Consider the following 18,372-nt stretch of genomic DNA (forward strand, 5'->3'; position numbering starts at 1 on the left):
CTGTCTTATAAATGCTGATTTGCCCGAGGAGCTCAAGGTTGACATGAGTTTAATTTGCACTTGTCATCCTCTTTTTATTGCTGATGAGTATAAAAGTTGCAATGTTGGCAAAGTTGCAGCAATCCAGAAAGTTAAATTTAAAAACAAAATCTGCTTAGTTAGAGAACCCATATTCCTCTAGCATGGGCTAGAGGAATATGGGTTCTTTACAAAATAAAGAGGGTTTTTGTGCTAGTCTCATCGTTTAGGATCCCTACTTGTACACTGTTTTATGGTAAATATGTGATTCTTATCTGTGGCTGTCACTTTCTGCTTCTTCCTCTCCTCCTTTCACCTCTACTTCTACTCACCCCTCATTTCCCTCATCTTCTCCTATGACTTCCACATCTCCATACCTGCCTTCCCCTTCAAACCTCCCCCTCTGCTGCTTAACTGCGTTTACCCTCATTTCTCTTCTATTTTTTCCCCCCAATCACCACTGTTATTTCCACATTCATTTCTGATTTCTTCTCATTCTTGATTGCACGACTCTCTCTTGCTTCTACCTCCCTAAATCCCTTTCAACATCACTCCTCACTCCTGCCCCCCTTTCCCCTGCAGGTATTCCTTCCAGGATGAGGAGGACATGTTTATGGTGGTGGATTTGCTCCTGGGAGGAGATCTGCGCTACCACCTCCAGCAGAACGTCCACTTCTCAGAGAACACCGTCAAACTCTACATCTGTGAATTGGCCCTGGCTCTGGGATACCTCCGCACCAAGCGCATTATACACAGGTGAGGCGGCCTTTTTTTATATTTCCTTTCTCTGAACCCTTGTTCCTTTGTTTAATATATCACCGTTTGTTTAATAAAATTTAATAATGCAGGGAAAGGTCTTGTTTTTAAACAAAGCACATGATAGAAATAGCCTCTGACTGGCTGCCCCATTATTCTCTTTCTGCTACAGTATGTGCCCTCCTTCTGTCTCTCATCCTTGTTGTTTTTCCACCACCGCCGAGTTTGAGCATCAAGCACCCCCGGTGTCCTTTTCTCCTTGGCTGTCCACTTCCATATTATTTTCTAATACGACTGCTCCACCGCTGTGTAGAAAGGTCAAGCTGTCTTGACATGAAGGTCACACCTGACACAACAGTTTACCCTGAGCTGCAGATTATGGCCATCATGAAATGCACCAGTTCAGTCTATGCTGCTGTGTCGATGCCTTATCTAATTTGTAAAATGCACGTTAAGTGCTTTTTAGGCAGAAATATCTGCTGCTATGGCAGAGCCACAGACTTGCAAGGCCAAGGGAGACATGGCTTCAGCCCAATGTTATTATTTTAAGTTGTTGTGTGACTCAAAGAGCTTGGGATATCCTGTTACAGCCGTTGGTGCTGCCAAAATACATTGATAATACTGGGTGAAAGAAAAGTTAAAAACTGACTTCCTCACTCATAACACATAACAATCTACGTCATTCATAATGAGACGACGGAGATAAGATAAACAACTAGAGCTACTCTGTCTCTGTAAATATATTCTTAGTTGCTTTGCCAAATGCATTTTGGAGGAAACATATTCGGGGCTGTTTTTGTTTTGTTTTTTCAATCCAGCAAGTGTATCATTGTTAAATTGCACACAAGTCAAACTGAGTTCATCAGCACAGGATTTTAACTCCAGAGACCAGGATTTGAGTCTAATGTCCCACATGATGTTACCATAGCTTCTCAAATAGTGGGTTCATTTATCTCATTGGCAGAGGAAAACTAGGCCTTTATTTGAAACAGGCTCATATCAGAGACTTTTATTCCCAATTTCCCCCTGTTCTCCTGTCCATACACATACTCTTAAGTTTCTTTTCTCTAACACAAAGACTGTTTTCGTTCAGTGATAAATTCCAGTCTTCACATTTGGAAGTTTATGTTGCTATGTTAAGCTACTGTCAAAGAAAGTCAACCATTTCTATATTTTTCACAATAGTCTTGTGAAGAGGAACATCCACACTATTTTTCACAATGAAAGACTGGAATTAGGGCTGTGGAAATGCACATTAGAATTTACGATGTGAGCTCTTGAAGGTGGATTTTAAAATTAAAAGTTACAGTAGTTGTGAGCCAACTAAACCAGTTGGTAAGGTTGAGCAATGATTGTGGTTTTGGCTAAAAATTTGAAAAAGTCAACACTTCCTTACTCACTTATTTATAGCTGTCTTTTTTAAGATATAGCCAAGACAAGCGCTTTGGGTTTCCTGAACATAACCATAAAAACATTAATCATGATATATTTACCAAAAGCGTATTATATAGAAATAACAATGAAATACCCTGATGAGCATTATTTTAAACATTTGCTCATGTTGATAAAAAAAAAATAGAATCAGAGGGAATTACATTTCTTACTAATTTTTTTTTGCTGATGCAATTTATTAGCATCATTTTGTAGGAGGCCCTTAAACAAAGAAACTCCACCAAAGCACGACATAATGTATATGCCTTTGCCTTTAATGACTCTTACAGTACTGTGAGTGCATACATTTTTTAGCATGGACGACCTGAGTAGCGCATGAGTAGCGCTTTGCTTCAGTCTCTGAGGCACTGTCCAAATTCCATCTACAGCTCAGGTCTCCTCCTCCACTCTGGTGAGTGAGCAAAGAGGTAAACGCAGAAGCAGCGGCCCTCTTAGATCATGACTAACAGGAGACGTCACTGCAATGGAGAACACTAATTTATCAACACCCCCTGATAACAAATTACACCATTTAACTTAAAGTAGACTACTTGCTCTTGTCCACGCTCTCAGACCTCCACAGAGGAGAGAGGGAGAGAAATAAATGGGATAGATTATTAATTTCCGTATTCACTCACTCCATAGAGGCATATGAATATTTCAATTATGTTTTCTATTTTAGTGCTGGAGAGGACAGACCTGCCACTTGATGTGCAGGTGTTGGGGGCGTTTGTTTAGACGGAATCAACATCTTTTCAATCTGCATTCATTAGCTTCAAATAGAAAGAGGAGCTGAAAGTAACTCTCAGCTCATCTCTATGGAAATTGAATTTATAATTTCCTTCCTCAGATGTGGACGTGCTGACTTTGGTGCAGCGAGTGAGTGCACTTAATGCCCTGAGAATGCGTGTGTGTGTGTGCGTGTGCGTGTGCGTGTGTGTGTGTGTGTGTGTGTGTGTGGATATGTCTGTGTACATGTGTGTATGTGCAGGATATACACATTCTCCTTCCGTTGGTCTTTCAGGATTTTGATGATAATGAGGGGAGTAATGATGATAATGACATTAATCGCATGCAACATGACGATAGGGTAATTATGTTATTTAAAAGTTTGATCATGACTACGACAGAATAAGTTTGGCAGTCGTTTGGTTCAGGATGACGGGAAGATGTCCACATTAGTTAAGCTATGCTTTACTTATTCAGGAAGTCTCAGTGAGATAAACATCTCCTTTGAAAGAGAGACCTGAGAACAAATTGCATGCTGTACAAGTTCACAACATGACAAATCAGTCACGCAAACCAGTCGTCACACACACAGATGCACTAATTACAACAGTCAAAAAATTTTGTTAAACTTTAAAGTCCCTAAGAGGAATGACTGTCTAACTTCTTAAATTGCAGGAAGGTGCATTGTACTAGAAACCAGTGGAGTTGGTATGAGAAACTCAAAACTAATTACTACTATTCTGTGATCTGGTGTCATCACTAATCTCAACGCAGGGTGTTAATTATCTTTGAAACTTATAGATGGCCTACAAAAAAAAAAAAAAAAAAAAAAAAAAAATACAAAGCTTCCAGTGGTGAGTGAGATGGCTGCCTCAACTAATAAACTTTTATTAAACTTTTTTTGAGCAAGGTGTTTCACCTGAGTTTCATAGGACAGTGGGCTTTAAAAAAAAAAAAAATTATAAAATTATAAAGTATTTCAATGATGAACTGAATTGATTACATTTCCACTGAGTAGAAGAGGTCTGAGAGTCATCACAAGCAAACTGCAATCTGAAGAAGGTCTAGTTTGTAGTGGAGACAATGGTATACAAGATGGTATCATCAGCATATAAACGAACATAGCAGTAGTTGGAAAATACAGTAAATAGTGGGGAACTTTATATTTATCCTTGTGGGAAGGCTTTATGAATGATTTTAAACCATTAACCAAAAGTCTGTGGATCCCACCTGGGTTCTACACAGACTGTGAACAGAAATTTTGATTCAGTAATATGAATAGAAGTTATTTTATTATCTTGGTTGGACATAAGGTTTGGCCTGTTTGAGGTCAGGGTGAAGATCTTAACAGGAGTTCTGTCTCTGCCTCTAACTATACTGGGATCCGTAATAGCCCAACGGCTGTGACATCAACAGACATCTGTGTCAAGTATTGCTAATTATTTTCAGTAATGAGATCTTCCCTACCTTGCCACTGTATGGCAAATATGAACGATCTCAGGGGAGTGAGAGGGGTTAACAACAGGAGTTTGGCTCATCTTGGTAGAGCCTGGATGGAAAATAAAAGAGAGGGCAGCGTCATCATGGGATATACAGGAGCCTCTGAGCATGAAGTATGATGCAAGGTGGAAGTTAATTGATTTCCCTCAGGTTATTAAGTGGAAGTGAATTTTTCATTAAATCTAAGAAGTAAGAAATCATTTTGAAAGTGTTTAAAATGTACATTGTATGTTGATATTGGAGATAAAGTTATACACCAAGATAATTTAAAAGTGATATGATAATTTCACAGTTTGTTTCAACAAACTTGTGGAAATGTCTGACTGCCCGTCTTTCATTCTCTCACAGATTTATTCTTTTAAACATTTTGCAATATTTCCAAATCTAAGCAATTAGTAGAGAAGAGAAAAGAAAAAAGAGAAATTAAACCAGACAATGATCTTTCCTTAACCATAACAATGTGCCTAAACATAACAGTTTAATAATGATGTAGTCAGTACAAATGGATATTGTACTGCAAGATTGAATATTTTAGTGGAAAACAAATAAATTGTCTAAGATCAGTATTATGTTTCCTACAGAACATATTTGCTGTTGCACTTTAGTTGTTCATATACATTGTATTCTAGGATTTCGCATATGTCATAGTAGTCCTTCTCCAGACTTGTCAAAATCATTTTTTTGTGTGTGTGTGTGTGTGTGGTGTGGGGGGGGGGGGGAATTTGTTGTGAATTTACATTTTGAGACATCACGTTTAGAAATATGATAAACCTCAGGGGTGTCATATCTGATTCAACCTAATTCAGGGTTAGTTAGTGTTTTTAACCGTAAATTCTCTGGGGAGTTTGAATTACTAACAACAGAATGAGTCTCAATTAGATGGCATCTTCAAAGACTTGATGAGTCTCTCCAAACAAGTGGAAAGATAAATGTGATAAAGTGTGTGACAGGGGAATCCATATGTGTGTGTGTGTGTATGTGTTTTGTGGTTGTGGAGGGTTGTGCATACGTTAACCTCACCACAACCTCTGACATCAACACCACTTATCTCTGGCTGAATCCTCAGGTGCATTTCAGTGCCTCCTGGAATCCTCGTAATGGAAAACCTTACATGTTGTCTGCCAGCAGACACTCTGAACAAGTCAATATGCCTCAGTGTTTTATTTTGGGAATATATTGCCCATTAAAGTGGTTAAGGTACTGCATGTTTGGCTCTTGTCAAACTGACATTAATGGACTGCGATCCCGCAAACATACCTTCCGCTCACAGTTAAAGTCGAAGCTCCTATTGTGAATCATAACTGTGGTTGAATCTCAAAGTGAAACATGTACAGTGCACAGACTGTAGTAGCACCCTGGTCTAAGTCATTGGTAATAACAAAAATATTAACAGATTCTCAGTATTTAAAAATCTGATGAAAATGGACATTCATTTTACAAAATCCAGTAAGATATCTCTTCAAGAATATTGTACGTGGTTGCTACTGCTAAGTCTGCTATTATAGGAATTACTTTATATAAAGTACAGAATCTTGGTCTATGCAATGCATTTTGCATTTGTTGTTTGATTTGTTTCTGTTTTGTTTGTTTGTTGTTGTTGTACAAAGAGGAGAAGCAGTCATTTGAATGTGTCGACAGGTATCAGTTTGACTCTTAGAAGTCACTGTTGATTCTTTTTTAAGAATAGCGCTGGTGATATATGATTTACTTATTGTCAAAGAAACCCCATGAAAAGACCAAAAACATAATAACAAGTATTGTATGTGTAGCTCATGTTCTTTCATTAACATTAGCATTATAGATTATTTTGACTCCCACATATACCATTCTCCTGCTGTAGATATTAACTAGAGCTCCAAATGTGTGTTAATCCAAAGATGAAAAATAGTCCCCAAAAAATACTTAAAACTACTTAAACCTGTTTGAGTCAAGTTTGCTCCAGTGCTCAGCTGAATCTACATTTGATAAATACAAGACACTTTTTTTTTTTTTTTGATTAGAGATTTTCATCTTTAGTTGAAACAATTGGGCTTTAATGCCACAAACAGAGTGGGTGGGGGAGTAAGTTTTGATGCTATTGAGAGACAGAATAACACACATTATTAGTTTTGGTCTTCCAGTGGAAACTGTGCAGTCTATTTATTCAGATTCCCATTTCTTATAGAAATAAAGTATAAAAACGTAGTGAGACCCCGCTGTCTCAGCAGTAAGCCTATTTCAGCCAAGGAGGATTCTCTTTTGCAAGCTCGGATCTCTTTTCCCCATCTCTTCTCCCCTGCCTCTGTCTCTCTCACACATACACAAATATAAAGTACCTTTCCCTCATAATCTCACTACGTTTTCATCCCTTGTTTTTTTCCTTCTTGCGCTATTTTCTCTACCTACTGTACTTTTATTTCTTTCCCATACTCTTCTCTCCCTCACCCTCATTTCTTAGTCTTAGCGTCTGACTCTTTCTCTGAGGGAGCGGTATCTCTGCTTCAAATAATTTATTTGCTCCTTCATCCTCTTCTCCTCTAGAGGCCTTTAGCCAAGCTGCCAAAAGGGAATATGGTCTTAATTCACCTATCTGGTTAATTGAAGGTGAAAGAAGAGTCTCAGTGGGTCCTCTCATGGATGGTTCTTAAAATGAAAAGATACTATAGAGTACTGCAGATTGCATGGAGGAAGGCGAAGTCGTTACTCTTACTCTTACTCTCCATCAGCTCCTCGAAATAGCGAGCGTTTGTCATGTCTTCAAGTGAAGTATTCTTTATTCATGGAGTGTGTTAATGTTTTATTTCCTAGCAGAAGTAGAAAAAGAAAGAACCACGAGGAAGCGGAGGGAGGGAGGGTGGGAGAAATTATACGCTCATATTTCATAAATGCAGATTAAGGTGCCAGCTGGTGCCAGCTCTACAATTTCCACCACGAAATGGTGAATTGAGCGTTATCGTTGTCGAAAAATCTCCCACAGCAGCAGCAGATTAGCCGATGGGAGGAGGTTTGGGCTCTGAACATGATAGAATGTTTACCAGCAAGTCTGCTCCAAAAAGATTACTAATTGCCTTGCTTGTGTATCTAACTCACGTGGCTGCCTGTATAGGAGAAAGGAGGAGAGAGATGTTGGCAGAAAGTGGCGTATTCAAGCAGTCACAGAGGCAGACTGGGAGAAAGAAAGACGGAGATAAAGGCAGAGTACCGAGTCAAAGAGCCAGGCGGAGAGGGTGGAGAGAGAGCTGACATTTTTTGTTAACACTCCCCGAGTGTTTCTGACGCTGTGAGTTTTTAGTGCCGACTGGCTGCTTTCAGTGTCTGCTTGGCACTCTACATGTCCCGGAAATCAGCTCCAAATTAAGACCGGGGACTTGTCGTGCCCGACTTCGTCAAAAAGTCACACTCGGTATGTGTCAATAAATAAGGAATGAACATCTCTCAGCTCGAGAGGGATGAGCTGCTACTGTCATACACACGCACGCACGGAATGTTTACCCATGTGCGTAAACACGGCGACAGACACAGACACACACACACACACACACTAAAACACACACACACACACACACACACACACACACACACACACACACACACACACACACACACACACACACACACGTACAGTACATCTCACAACTGTCAGAGTTGCTTTTGTTTGAAGGGCCCCTCCCTTTTCAAGCATGTAGGAGAACGTACGGTGGTCTTCAGGTAATGTTAACATGTTAAATGTTGTAGACCCCGTGTAGATCCAGTGTTTGTTTTGTCTGTTCTGGACTACTGTATGAAACATGGCGGTGAAACATGGCTCCATATGTAGATGTGAATGGCTTATTCTAAGCTAACGAACAACAATTCTTGTTTCAGGTGATTATACACTAATGGAAAGATAATTATGAACATTATATTCCATCTCTGCCAATAGATCCCCCCTAGGTCCTACACAGTGGTCTTTTAACAGAAAGAGGAGCGAGTGAGAGATGCAGCAGTTTGCTGGGTTGGAGCTGTTAGCCTCTGTGGGTGTAGTTGGGCTTTCAATTCACGTTCAAAGGCAGCGGCTGTCTGACTCGCTCTTTGGTGGCTGGTAGGCGTGGGTACTTAGAACTGAGGGATTCTGACACTGTGTTTCTGCACAAACTGTGTATTAGTGTGTTCATGTGTGTTCATGTGTGTATTGCTGGTTTTGAGTGTGTGATGTAGCTGAGCTCTGGGCTTTCTGGGGCTTCCAGAGCTCCTCCACTCGCCTTTGTGACAAGGAGGGAGAGGCGCGATCTCCAACAGCTCTCTGCTTAAATTCTGGAGTGGAGAATAGGGCTGCTAAAGCAGCAGAGCCATGAAAGAGCCTCTGATTAAAGTGCCAGCAATCTATGCCCAGAAAATCAGCAACACTGTAGTAGCGACAGATTTTCTGAAAATTTAAAATGAAAGGTAGAAAACTGCTAAATTAAAGATTTTATATGGCTGAGAACAATCCATTTTTCTTTTTGCCCAAAGCCAGATAACTGAAAACTGTCAAACATGATGCAGCTACAGGTCCAAAATGTATCTATAGCACTGAGTAACAAAAACTATCAAACAGAGCTCAAATGATTACTTGAGTAGTCGAATAGTTGATTGATTGATTAATCTGTAACTATTTAGATAATTGACTTTTCATAAAAAATGCCAAAGATTAAATGTCTCCAGCTGCTCAGATCAGACAAAACAAGTTATTTGAACACATCAGCCCTCTGGGAACCAGTCATGGACTTTCACTAGTTAGCATTTTAAAACGATTAAACAATTAAATGAATAATTGAGAAAATAATGGCAGGTTAATCAATAATGAAAATAATGGTTAATTGCCGCTGTACTATCAAGTACCAGAAGCTGGAGATGAATGGCTTGTAAGATTTGGTCATTTTAAATTTTTTGGCATCATATTGTTACTAAATTTAAGTAAAATGTTCTTCTGCAGTTGCTTGTGCAGACATATGAGAACTTGGTCTTCTTTCGTTAAATAAAAATGAGGTGAAAATAAAAAAAAAGAAAGAAACTTTTTCATAGCTACCAGATACACTACAGTATCGAAAAAAAGTATTGTTTGGGTATCTGCACCAAAATTTAGGTATCATATTGGCACTAGTATCGAAAGAAATCAAACAATACCAAGCCCTAAATGCAACTAGGTATTGACAACAACTGTGTCTTAGTGTTTTTATCTTTAAAAAGGGATTCATTATCTGGCACTACCATCAGAACATGGTGCTCTTCCTGCCTCACAGTTCACATCTAATGGATGGAAGTAGAGTCTTTACTTTACAGATGTGCGGGTGTGTGTGTGTGTTTGTGTGTTTGTGTGTGTGTGCTCATGTAAGCTTCCGTGAGCTCTTCGAATGATCTGATGAGTGTGAGGCTGTGTGGTTCCATGACCTGTGTATGTGTGTATGTGTGTGCGTGTGTGTGTGTGTGTGTGTGTGTGTTTATAAGCCTCTGTTCTCAGGTGTGTTGGCCTGCTCCAGTATCAGTGTGGTATCGTATGAGCAGGTACAGGGTTCAGTTACCCCTCTGCCTCTGATAGCTGGCTGTAATGAGGCCATTAGATCCTGCTAATAGCTTGTAGGGCCAGTCAACCGAGAGAAAAGCCGAGGGGGATCAGCTTGCACCAAGCTCTCCCGGCCCTTCATCTCTGTCCTCACTCAGAAGAGCCCCCAATTTTTTTTTTTCCCCTTTTACCTCTATTCTTCCCTTTTTTCTGTTGCTCACTTCATCCCTTTTACCCATCTCGCTCAATTTGCTCTTTGTGCTTTCTGCCAATCCCTCGTCATTTACCCTTGGCTCTCTGTATCTCCTCCCCTCTTTCTCTTTCTGGCCCGAGTCATTTCATTGGGGCCCCACTTAATTTTCTCGATTTATCCATATAGAATAGCACAATACAGTCTGTTTTCTCTAGAATTGTCACTATCCCCCTGCCTCATTCTCTCCCAATTCATTCCCATGACTCTTTATCTCTCATACTCAATGAATGTATAACTCAGGTCACGTCCTCTCTCTCAGTCTGGCCTGCAACTATTTCTCCTTATTCACGCCTTTTACATTTCACCCTCTCTCCCTCTCTTAGTTGATCTATTTTATACGTCTCCTTTATATTTATCTCCCTGTCCCTCTGTCTCTCTCCTGGTGAATCATATGTAAAGTGCTTTGGATTATCATAATGTTTCTTCGCTTTTTATACGTCTGAGGGGGAAAAAAAAAAAACCTGAAAAATCTGAAAATCAGTCTTGGAAATGTGCATCTAAAAGAGCCACAATTTCACGTACTCCGGCAGTGACCAAGGATGACTGATTATTATAAGTTGCCACCTGATAGTGTAGTGATTGTCAGTATATATTGCAGGTTCTGGCTTTAGAAGGTGCAAAAACAGTTTGTCCAAATCCAGCAACTCCAAACAGTCACACACTCACTCCCACGAGCTTACTGATTCAAGTATTTCAAAACATTTTTTTTTTTTTTTTGCCACTTTTCATCTGAATCAGAGGCCAGAGCTGTGCAACTGTTTCATCTCACAGGCCCTTTCTGTTGGGTCACCTCTGAAAGCAATCCCATTCAAAGTGGCACACACTTGCAGATGGTTGAGGTGTCACTTGGCCGAGCAGTCTCGTCTTCACGCGGCCCCGGTGTGACCGGGGCTTGCGAGAGCCCCATCTGGTTCTCAGCACTAATGGACGATGCATATAGCTGTTATCCAAGCACAGGAAAACCTGTCAGCTGCGATGAGCAGGTGACGACTCAAAGTTTTCTCTTTTACCATAGAAATGGATGGCAATTCATTCATCATCTAAAAACATGAGTCATTAGATCCATTACACACTGCAAACTCCTCACTAAGATGACCTCAGAAGAACGTTACTGAACAGGTTTCTAATGTTTTCTAACAACAGGGTGAATATTTCTCAGTCTCATTCCATGCTGAGTCAAAAAAAAAAAAAAAAAAAAAAATCCTGTGAATATTAGCACAGCTCTTTCCCTAGACATCTTCATTACAGGGAAGGGAAATATGATTTAATTCATGGATCATTAAATTGAATGCAATTGAGGAACTGTGAGTATTGATTGTGACTGTTAGAATTGGCTTCATAAGTCTCTGAGGTTTATAAAATATTGACTATTTTAGTGCAAAAAAAAAAAACCCCTATTTATACAGAGTCGAGCCCATCGAGGACGTTTGAGAGTATTCATTTGTTCTGTTTTGTTTTAAATAAATCTCATTATGTTAGACCTTTTAATATCGTGAAACAAAATACTCATTTACTGCATTTAAGATGTTGGTGAAAAACCCTATTTACAATATTACTATCTAATACAGAAAACAAACTTTTGTTTTGCTTGTTTTATTTGGCTTATGTTGATCAACAGCTTTCAAACTCACAGATCACCTTAAGAACATCATGCCATCCACATCTCAATTTAAAAGTACCACAAAATCCCCGCAAAAAAAAGGTTTGACTCAGTATTACTGTATGTGTACAGTTACTTCTGGACTTATATTGATTCTGATCCCCATCTAAAGTTTTTATTGCAAGAACAGGTGTTTAAGATTAAAAAAAAATGAAAAAAATCAAGTAATGCTACCTCACTGACCCAAAACAACCCCTACCTTTGGGTCATCTGCGATCCATTGAAGTCTTGCTAATGATCACTAGTGTTTCAAACAAGTGCAGCTGTGGGCGGGCAGTGTTTGAAAATATGAAGGGAGAGCTAGAACAGCGTGCTAAGTTGCTCTTTAATGTCCACTGTCAGAAGAACAAGTCAGTCATGGTCATCATCATCACCTCTACCTCGACAGCTTGGCTTTTACACACACACACACACACACCCACACACACACCCACACACACACACACGCCACCTAATGGGGCTCGCTGCCTCGCTTTATCTCTTGAGCCAGTTGTCTCGGCCTCTTCTTGTCCTGTGGTTTCACAATGGAAACGTGGCCTTTAGCTCTGAAAGCAGCTTCCTCGTTCTCACTTACAGCCTGCTTTTTTCAGCAGCCACACATGGCCCTGCTCTCCCCTTTAGTGCCAGCCTTTGAGGCAAATGTCAGCTAATTAAGGCTTACACGGTCGACCTTTCTCATCCCCACCTGAGCCTCCGCCACCCGATCCGCCAAATCACCCAAGAGCTGAGCCCCATGCTACAGGTTGTCCCGCACAAACACACACACACACACACAAGCACACAGAACACAGGTCAGCGTGGCCTTTGATATGCTAAATGTTGCTGGGTTCCTACAGGGCAGCAGACTTAATTAGAGGAGACACTGAGGAGGCACAATGAGTAAACTGTTAGTGCTGCTGCAGTCGCCATACTGTTGTGATTCAGCAAAACACATGAATGTCTTCCTGCCAAGAAATCAAAGTTTTACTGCAGACTGATACATTTATACTGCGTCTCACTTGGAGTCCTGTTGCTGCTACTATCGTTTCCTGAAAATCTGCATGGTGTTTTCCAACAAAAGATCATTTAAAATGCAAGACATAAACTTGGCTCAATCAACCCACATAAAAAAAAAAAAAAAAACACAGTTAGGACCACCTAAGAATGCCATTGTGACTTCACCATCCCTGCTAATGGACACACATTAGGTACCGTGCTCAAATGTCTTCATTCGGTAAAGTTGATGTCAATTTTCGGAGTGCGGAAATTCACTGATCATCAAGCACGAACGAGACATTTGAGCAGGGTGCTGAATATTGAATATCGTCTCTCCAGTTCAAAGCATTTTCAAAGCAGCGAGGGTACGTTCCAGAGAGGAGAGAACGGAGAGAAGCTGAGAACACTCTGTACCCTTCCACTCTTTTAGTTTTAGTCTGCAGCCGCACAAGTGCATCACAAAATACAGTGTACAGATGAAAAAAAAAAAAAACACTCACATCTTAGGAGAATCTGACACTGTCCAACAGGGTGTGTCTGTTTAAGTGGACAGTTATGGGGACACATGAAGTGAAATGCAAAAAGATATGTAAGAACATATGATTTGGGTAATGGACAAAGGTCCTGTTCATACCTGGGATTAACGATTAACGTTGGCGTTTTTGGTGATCCGATCACCAGGGGACAGCTCTAAGTGCGCCAGTTCACACCCGACTATTGTCTTGAGTGACCAGTTCTGATTGGATCTCACTTCCCCGCTCTATATGCAAATGAACAAGTAAATCATTTCTGTTTGCGCTGTTTATTTTTTTTTTTAAGCCAGTTTGACTAAGATCTGTTTTCAATCTATTTGTGAGAGAAAGCGAGAGAGAGAGAGAGAGAGAGAGAGAGAGAGAGAGCGGGGCAAGGAGGGGCTGAGTGAATCAATGCGCTGCACACAGCTCTACAATGAAATAAGATATGAAATAGTAAAAAAAAAAAAAAAAAAACCTCGATATATAGTGGTCAACATTGATATCGTTTAAATCGATGTATAAGAAATGCTGTGAGAAGTGTAAAAATATTTTCGGTTCATTATGACACCGGCGGGACATATTAGACTGTGAGGGACTGCTTGCTCAGCTGACGTCCTGCGCCAATGTGGCCCAGGACACATTTTGCGTTCACCAGACACGCTTGTTAATGCCATATCTGAGCGGGCCCTAAATGGCACCGACAATGTTATGAGCAGAGAGAGCACCCAGTGTCAAGGACAGATAAAGATCAGTGAAAACGGGGGGAAAAAAAGAGGAGAATTATGTTGCTTTGAATTAAAAAATGCCCGGGAGGGATGTCATCGGGCAATGAACTCTTCTTTGAAGTGGGTGACATCAGCGACCTTGGTTTTGTGAGCGGTGTCTTTATATCACTGTTTAGCAGTTTGGGAATGCACAGTCCGCGCTCCACTGAAAAAGCCTGTTGTTAAAATTCAGTCTGCTCTCCCTAACATTCACTTTCTATGGTTACAGAATAGTTAATGGACCATCCACAATGCATTACTTTCATGAGAAGAGTTTTTGAGATTTGGTGCATTTGTTGAGAAATGTGTGTTAACACAACACAACAACAACAACAACAACAACAAAAAAGACATGATGAGCTTAAAGGAAAATAGAAATGGTCACACACGAATGTGTAAAAGTATTCATTGTGCCCAATGAGGTATATATGTACTTTATCTTATGTAACATATTTTCCTTTCCTATTTTCCTATTTCTCTAGTTTAAACTTTTGAAGTCTTATAAACAGATCCAATTTATCTTTTAGTAGACTTTTGTTCTTTTCGAGTACAGGTTCGGCTTCCAGCACAATGCGCAGTAACTGTTTCCATCTGGATGTCATTTAGATTTATGAGGCATCAAAGAAAAAGGAACAAAAAATAGTTGTAGAGAAACAAACATCTGTTTGAAAAATTGGAGGAAAACAGAAAACACAACAGAAGATAAGAAACCAGCAAAAGCTGTGGGAAGAGCCTCAGTTTACACCTGTTCCTCTTCTCAGGTGTCTCAGCTACTCCCACAGCTTAACCTGCTGTCCCTTCTTCTCCCGCAAATGTATTAGATATTCATTTGTTTTCATCACACACCTGCTATACACCGGCGCAACACAATGCCATTTTAAAGTTTCGATCTGCGGTATCATATGTCCCGTTTTTTTTTTTTTTTTTTTGCCGTTCACTGAAGTGAAATGATTCAACGCCGTAGAGTGAGTCAGCCTACTGTCTAGTCACCTCCGGGTAGTATACTATTTTACATATGATGATCTGCAGAAAAAGTGGTTTGTTTAGAGTAAGAAGAAGAGGAACTGGGTAATTAATATGAGCAATGTAACCTCCCTGAGAGGGCAGACAAAGAGGAGAGTTCCACCTACAGAAACTTGAACGTCATCCACACTAAACAAGATATCAGAGTACCACCTACACCGTTTTATTTACAGGTGAACTGTGGGAAGTGCAATGCATAAACACCAAAGCCAAATGTGCTTATTAAAGACTACAACAAAACAAAGCCCGTGATTTTGTAGATTACTACTTTTAAGCTGATTATTTTATTCATTTTTTTTTTATTATTTATTTATTTATTTTTTTTTTAAAGGGACAGTGTCAGAGGGAAAGAGGCGTCATCTCAGTCTGACACCACTGGTCTGATTTGATACATTTAGGTGCTGTGTTAAGTGATTCCTCTGACTGGTCTAATGGGGTCACTATAATTCAAAAGTTATTTACTTGTCTAATGTGAAGAAAAGTTTGAGGCATGACTCATGATGTTAGTGAGGACATTCAAACAAGTTCCTAAACTCAAACAATGACGCACATCGTTTGATGATGCAGTTTTTTTTGGTTTTTTTTTTTATGATAAATCTGCTGTTGTGAAGTCATTTTAAGATGACTAAAACTCATCATCTCCTACTTCCTACATCTGGGTTGCAAAGGCATGTCTCAAGTGTTGAAGTCAAACATTTCACAACGCGTGTCGCATCATACTAAATAGTTGGAAGTTTTCATCAAGAAAAGCAGTGATTTAGAGTTACGATGAGCTGAAGAGAGTGTAGTGAAGGCCAGTGTAGGCCAGCCGTCCACTGTCACTGTGATACAAGGACATACAATTATATCTGCACACAGACACACACACCAAGACTACATTGGGCTTCTCTGAGTTGGATTGCCAAAAGTTTCAGCTAAACATATCAGGGAGGTTTTAGGTAGCTTTAGGTAAAAATCTAATTCTACTAAACTGGCCTTTTCATATTGTTAATTTACACATTTTGTTTTACTACTGTTGTCTGGATTCTACAATAATCCGGATTTTGCAAATCCCACTTCAGTTTGTTCTCCAAACAATATACAGAAATTACATGCAAATATTTTCTGTTCCTCATTGTACTCACTACAAAATAAACATATATGCACAAAAAAACCACACTAATCCCACTGTACTGTTTGTTTTCGCTTCCAGAGACATCAAACCTGACAACATACTACTGGATGAGCATGGTAAGACCCCTTCCCTCATTATATTATTCATTCATTCAAAATCCAAAAACTGTACGTTAATATTTTATTCGCTTCTGTCATTTTCTAACATAATGTCAACAACATTTGACTTGACTCACACGGTGACCTCACTTGACTTAGCGTCCCAAATTCAACACTTCACTGCTTCTGACTAAGGCTTTTAACCAAACCTCGAACCTCTGGGATCACTTCGGCACAGATCAAAGGAGTCGCAATGCTCAGAGGCAGGTTTCGCAAGTCGTTGCCTGGATAGGCCTTGCAGCACGGAGTCGTAAAATACTTCATACATTCATTTAATTTAACAAACGCAGCATAGAGAGGGAGAGCACAAGCTCTTCCGCGTTTTCCGTCCACGCTGTCAGTCTGCGTTGGTTAAAGTACTGTGACACTTCCATTGTGTTTTTTTTCTTTTTTTCTTTTATCTGAACTATGGTATGAAATAAGGAGTGATGTGATTGGAGTGTGGAGGACAGGGTGCTATTCATCATGCCTCCTCTTTGCTGTACGGGAAAAATCCTGTTCTGAATCTGAATGATTGATTAAGTCTCATCATAGGTTTTAGTGTCAGGTTCACACAAATAGGCTTGCGCGTGCGCGCGCGCGCGCGCGCACACACACACACACACACACACACACACACACACATAATAAGAAAAGAGACAGAGAGCAGTGTGTGTGTGTGTGTATGTGTGTCAGAGGGAGGGGATTGATTGTAAATCAAGGCAACATTAAGAGAGACTGTAAATTCCTTCATCAGTATGTTAATCAAAAGGAATATTAATGTACCTCATGTTATGATCCACCCCTAGAGAAACATACACACATCCTCAGACAGACATGATGGTACAGTGCATGGTACATTACACAAGATAAGATGAAACCACAGGCTGAAACAGCCTCCGCTCTTTCCAAAAGGCTTTCCAAAAGATTTTAACCTGGCAACAGCGATTTGGAAGAGAGGCCTGGCCATCACCCAACATGGGAGAGCTAGTGAGGTCTTTATGGACCTGTCTTTATACACAAGCGTTGCCATGTTGAAAAAAAAAAAAAAAAAAAGATAAACAAATTTTTTTTTTTTTTTTTTTCAACCATATGAACCAGGATGGAAGCTTTTCCTTGGAATGAGCAAACTCTACATCCAGCTTGATTTGTTTATTAGAGGCAGGACTCGCGTCGCTACAAGCTTTAGTAAGAGAAAAAACAGACCGAGTTTGTGCGTATGATGAAACATCTGCTTCATGTGCATGATGATCTGTTGGGTTATGTACTGAACATGAGAATCATTTCAAGAACTCACAGCTGGTTCAAGTGATCAAGTGTGACAGATTATATTAATACTGACTGAGAGGAGATGGTTTAAAAAAAAACAAAAAAAAAAACAGGTTGCATATTGGAAGAAAGTTGGACTTGTACACCAACTGCACAGCGTCCCAGCTGTGTGGCACTGGCATACAGAATAAACAACATGTACTAATATGTTCACATGTGCGGATAAAATAGCATTGGAAGTGGAACATTGTGTATTTAAGTCAATGAATAATTAACCGACTATACTGTGGCATTAAGATTTCCCTTAACTGGAAGTAAGAGGTTTAGTCTCCAACCATGAAAAACAGCCTGACACCAAAACTTTCCATATACTTTTGGCCATATGCTGCACACACATACGACGACACAGGCACGCACGCACACGCCCACAAAAGTCCTGAGATTTCAGAGGGGCACCGGGCAGCTGCTCAGGGGAGCTGAAGGGATATGTGGGATGGCAGCCCTGCTGTCACTACGAACTGGAAGCAGACTGAGAGGGAGGGGGAGGGTCGAGAGACAAGAAAGAGTAAGACAAACAGGGAGAGCCACATGAATAAGACAAAAAAAAAAAAAAAAGAAAGAGGAAAGTGATGAGCAAACATTTCTGGAAAGAAAGATTCGTCAAAGGAAGAAGAATCGGGCAGACAAAGAGAGAGGGAGATATGGGAAGAAGAAAAGATGAGGAGAAC

At 40.0% G+C, this 18,372-nt stretch overlaps 1 protein-coding gene across 2 annotated transcripts in view; it reads left to right on the top strand.

Annotated features, from left to right (window-relative positions):
- The window catches only part of LOC111234504 (serine/threonine-protein kinase 32A-like), a 53,193-nt gene that overhangs the window by 13,512 nt on the left and 21,309 nt on the right, over window positions 1-18,372 (top strand). For both annotated transcript variants that reach the window (XM_022762636.1, XM_022762637.1), the window contains exons 3-4: window positions 601-774; window positions 16,317-16,354. In XM_022762636.1, coding sequence (XP_022618357.1) covers window positions 601-774; window positions 16,317-16,354 — 212 coding nt within the window. The remainder of the gene's footprint in view (window positions 1-600; window positions 775-16,316; window positions 16,355-18,372) is intronic.

The sequence above is a fragment of the Seriola dumerili genome, unplaced genomic scaffold (assembly GCF_002260705.1).
Source record: "Seriola dumerili isolate Sdu_G_001 unplaced genomic scaffold, Sdu_1.0 BDQW01000449.1, whole genome shotgun sequence".
NCBI lineage: Eukaryota > Metazoa > Chordata > Actinopteri > Carangiformes > Carangidae > Seriola > Seriola dumerili.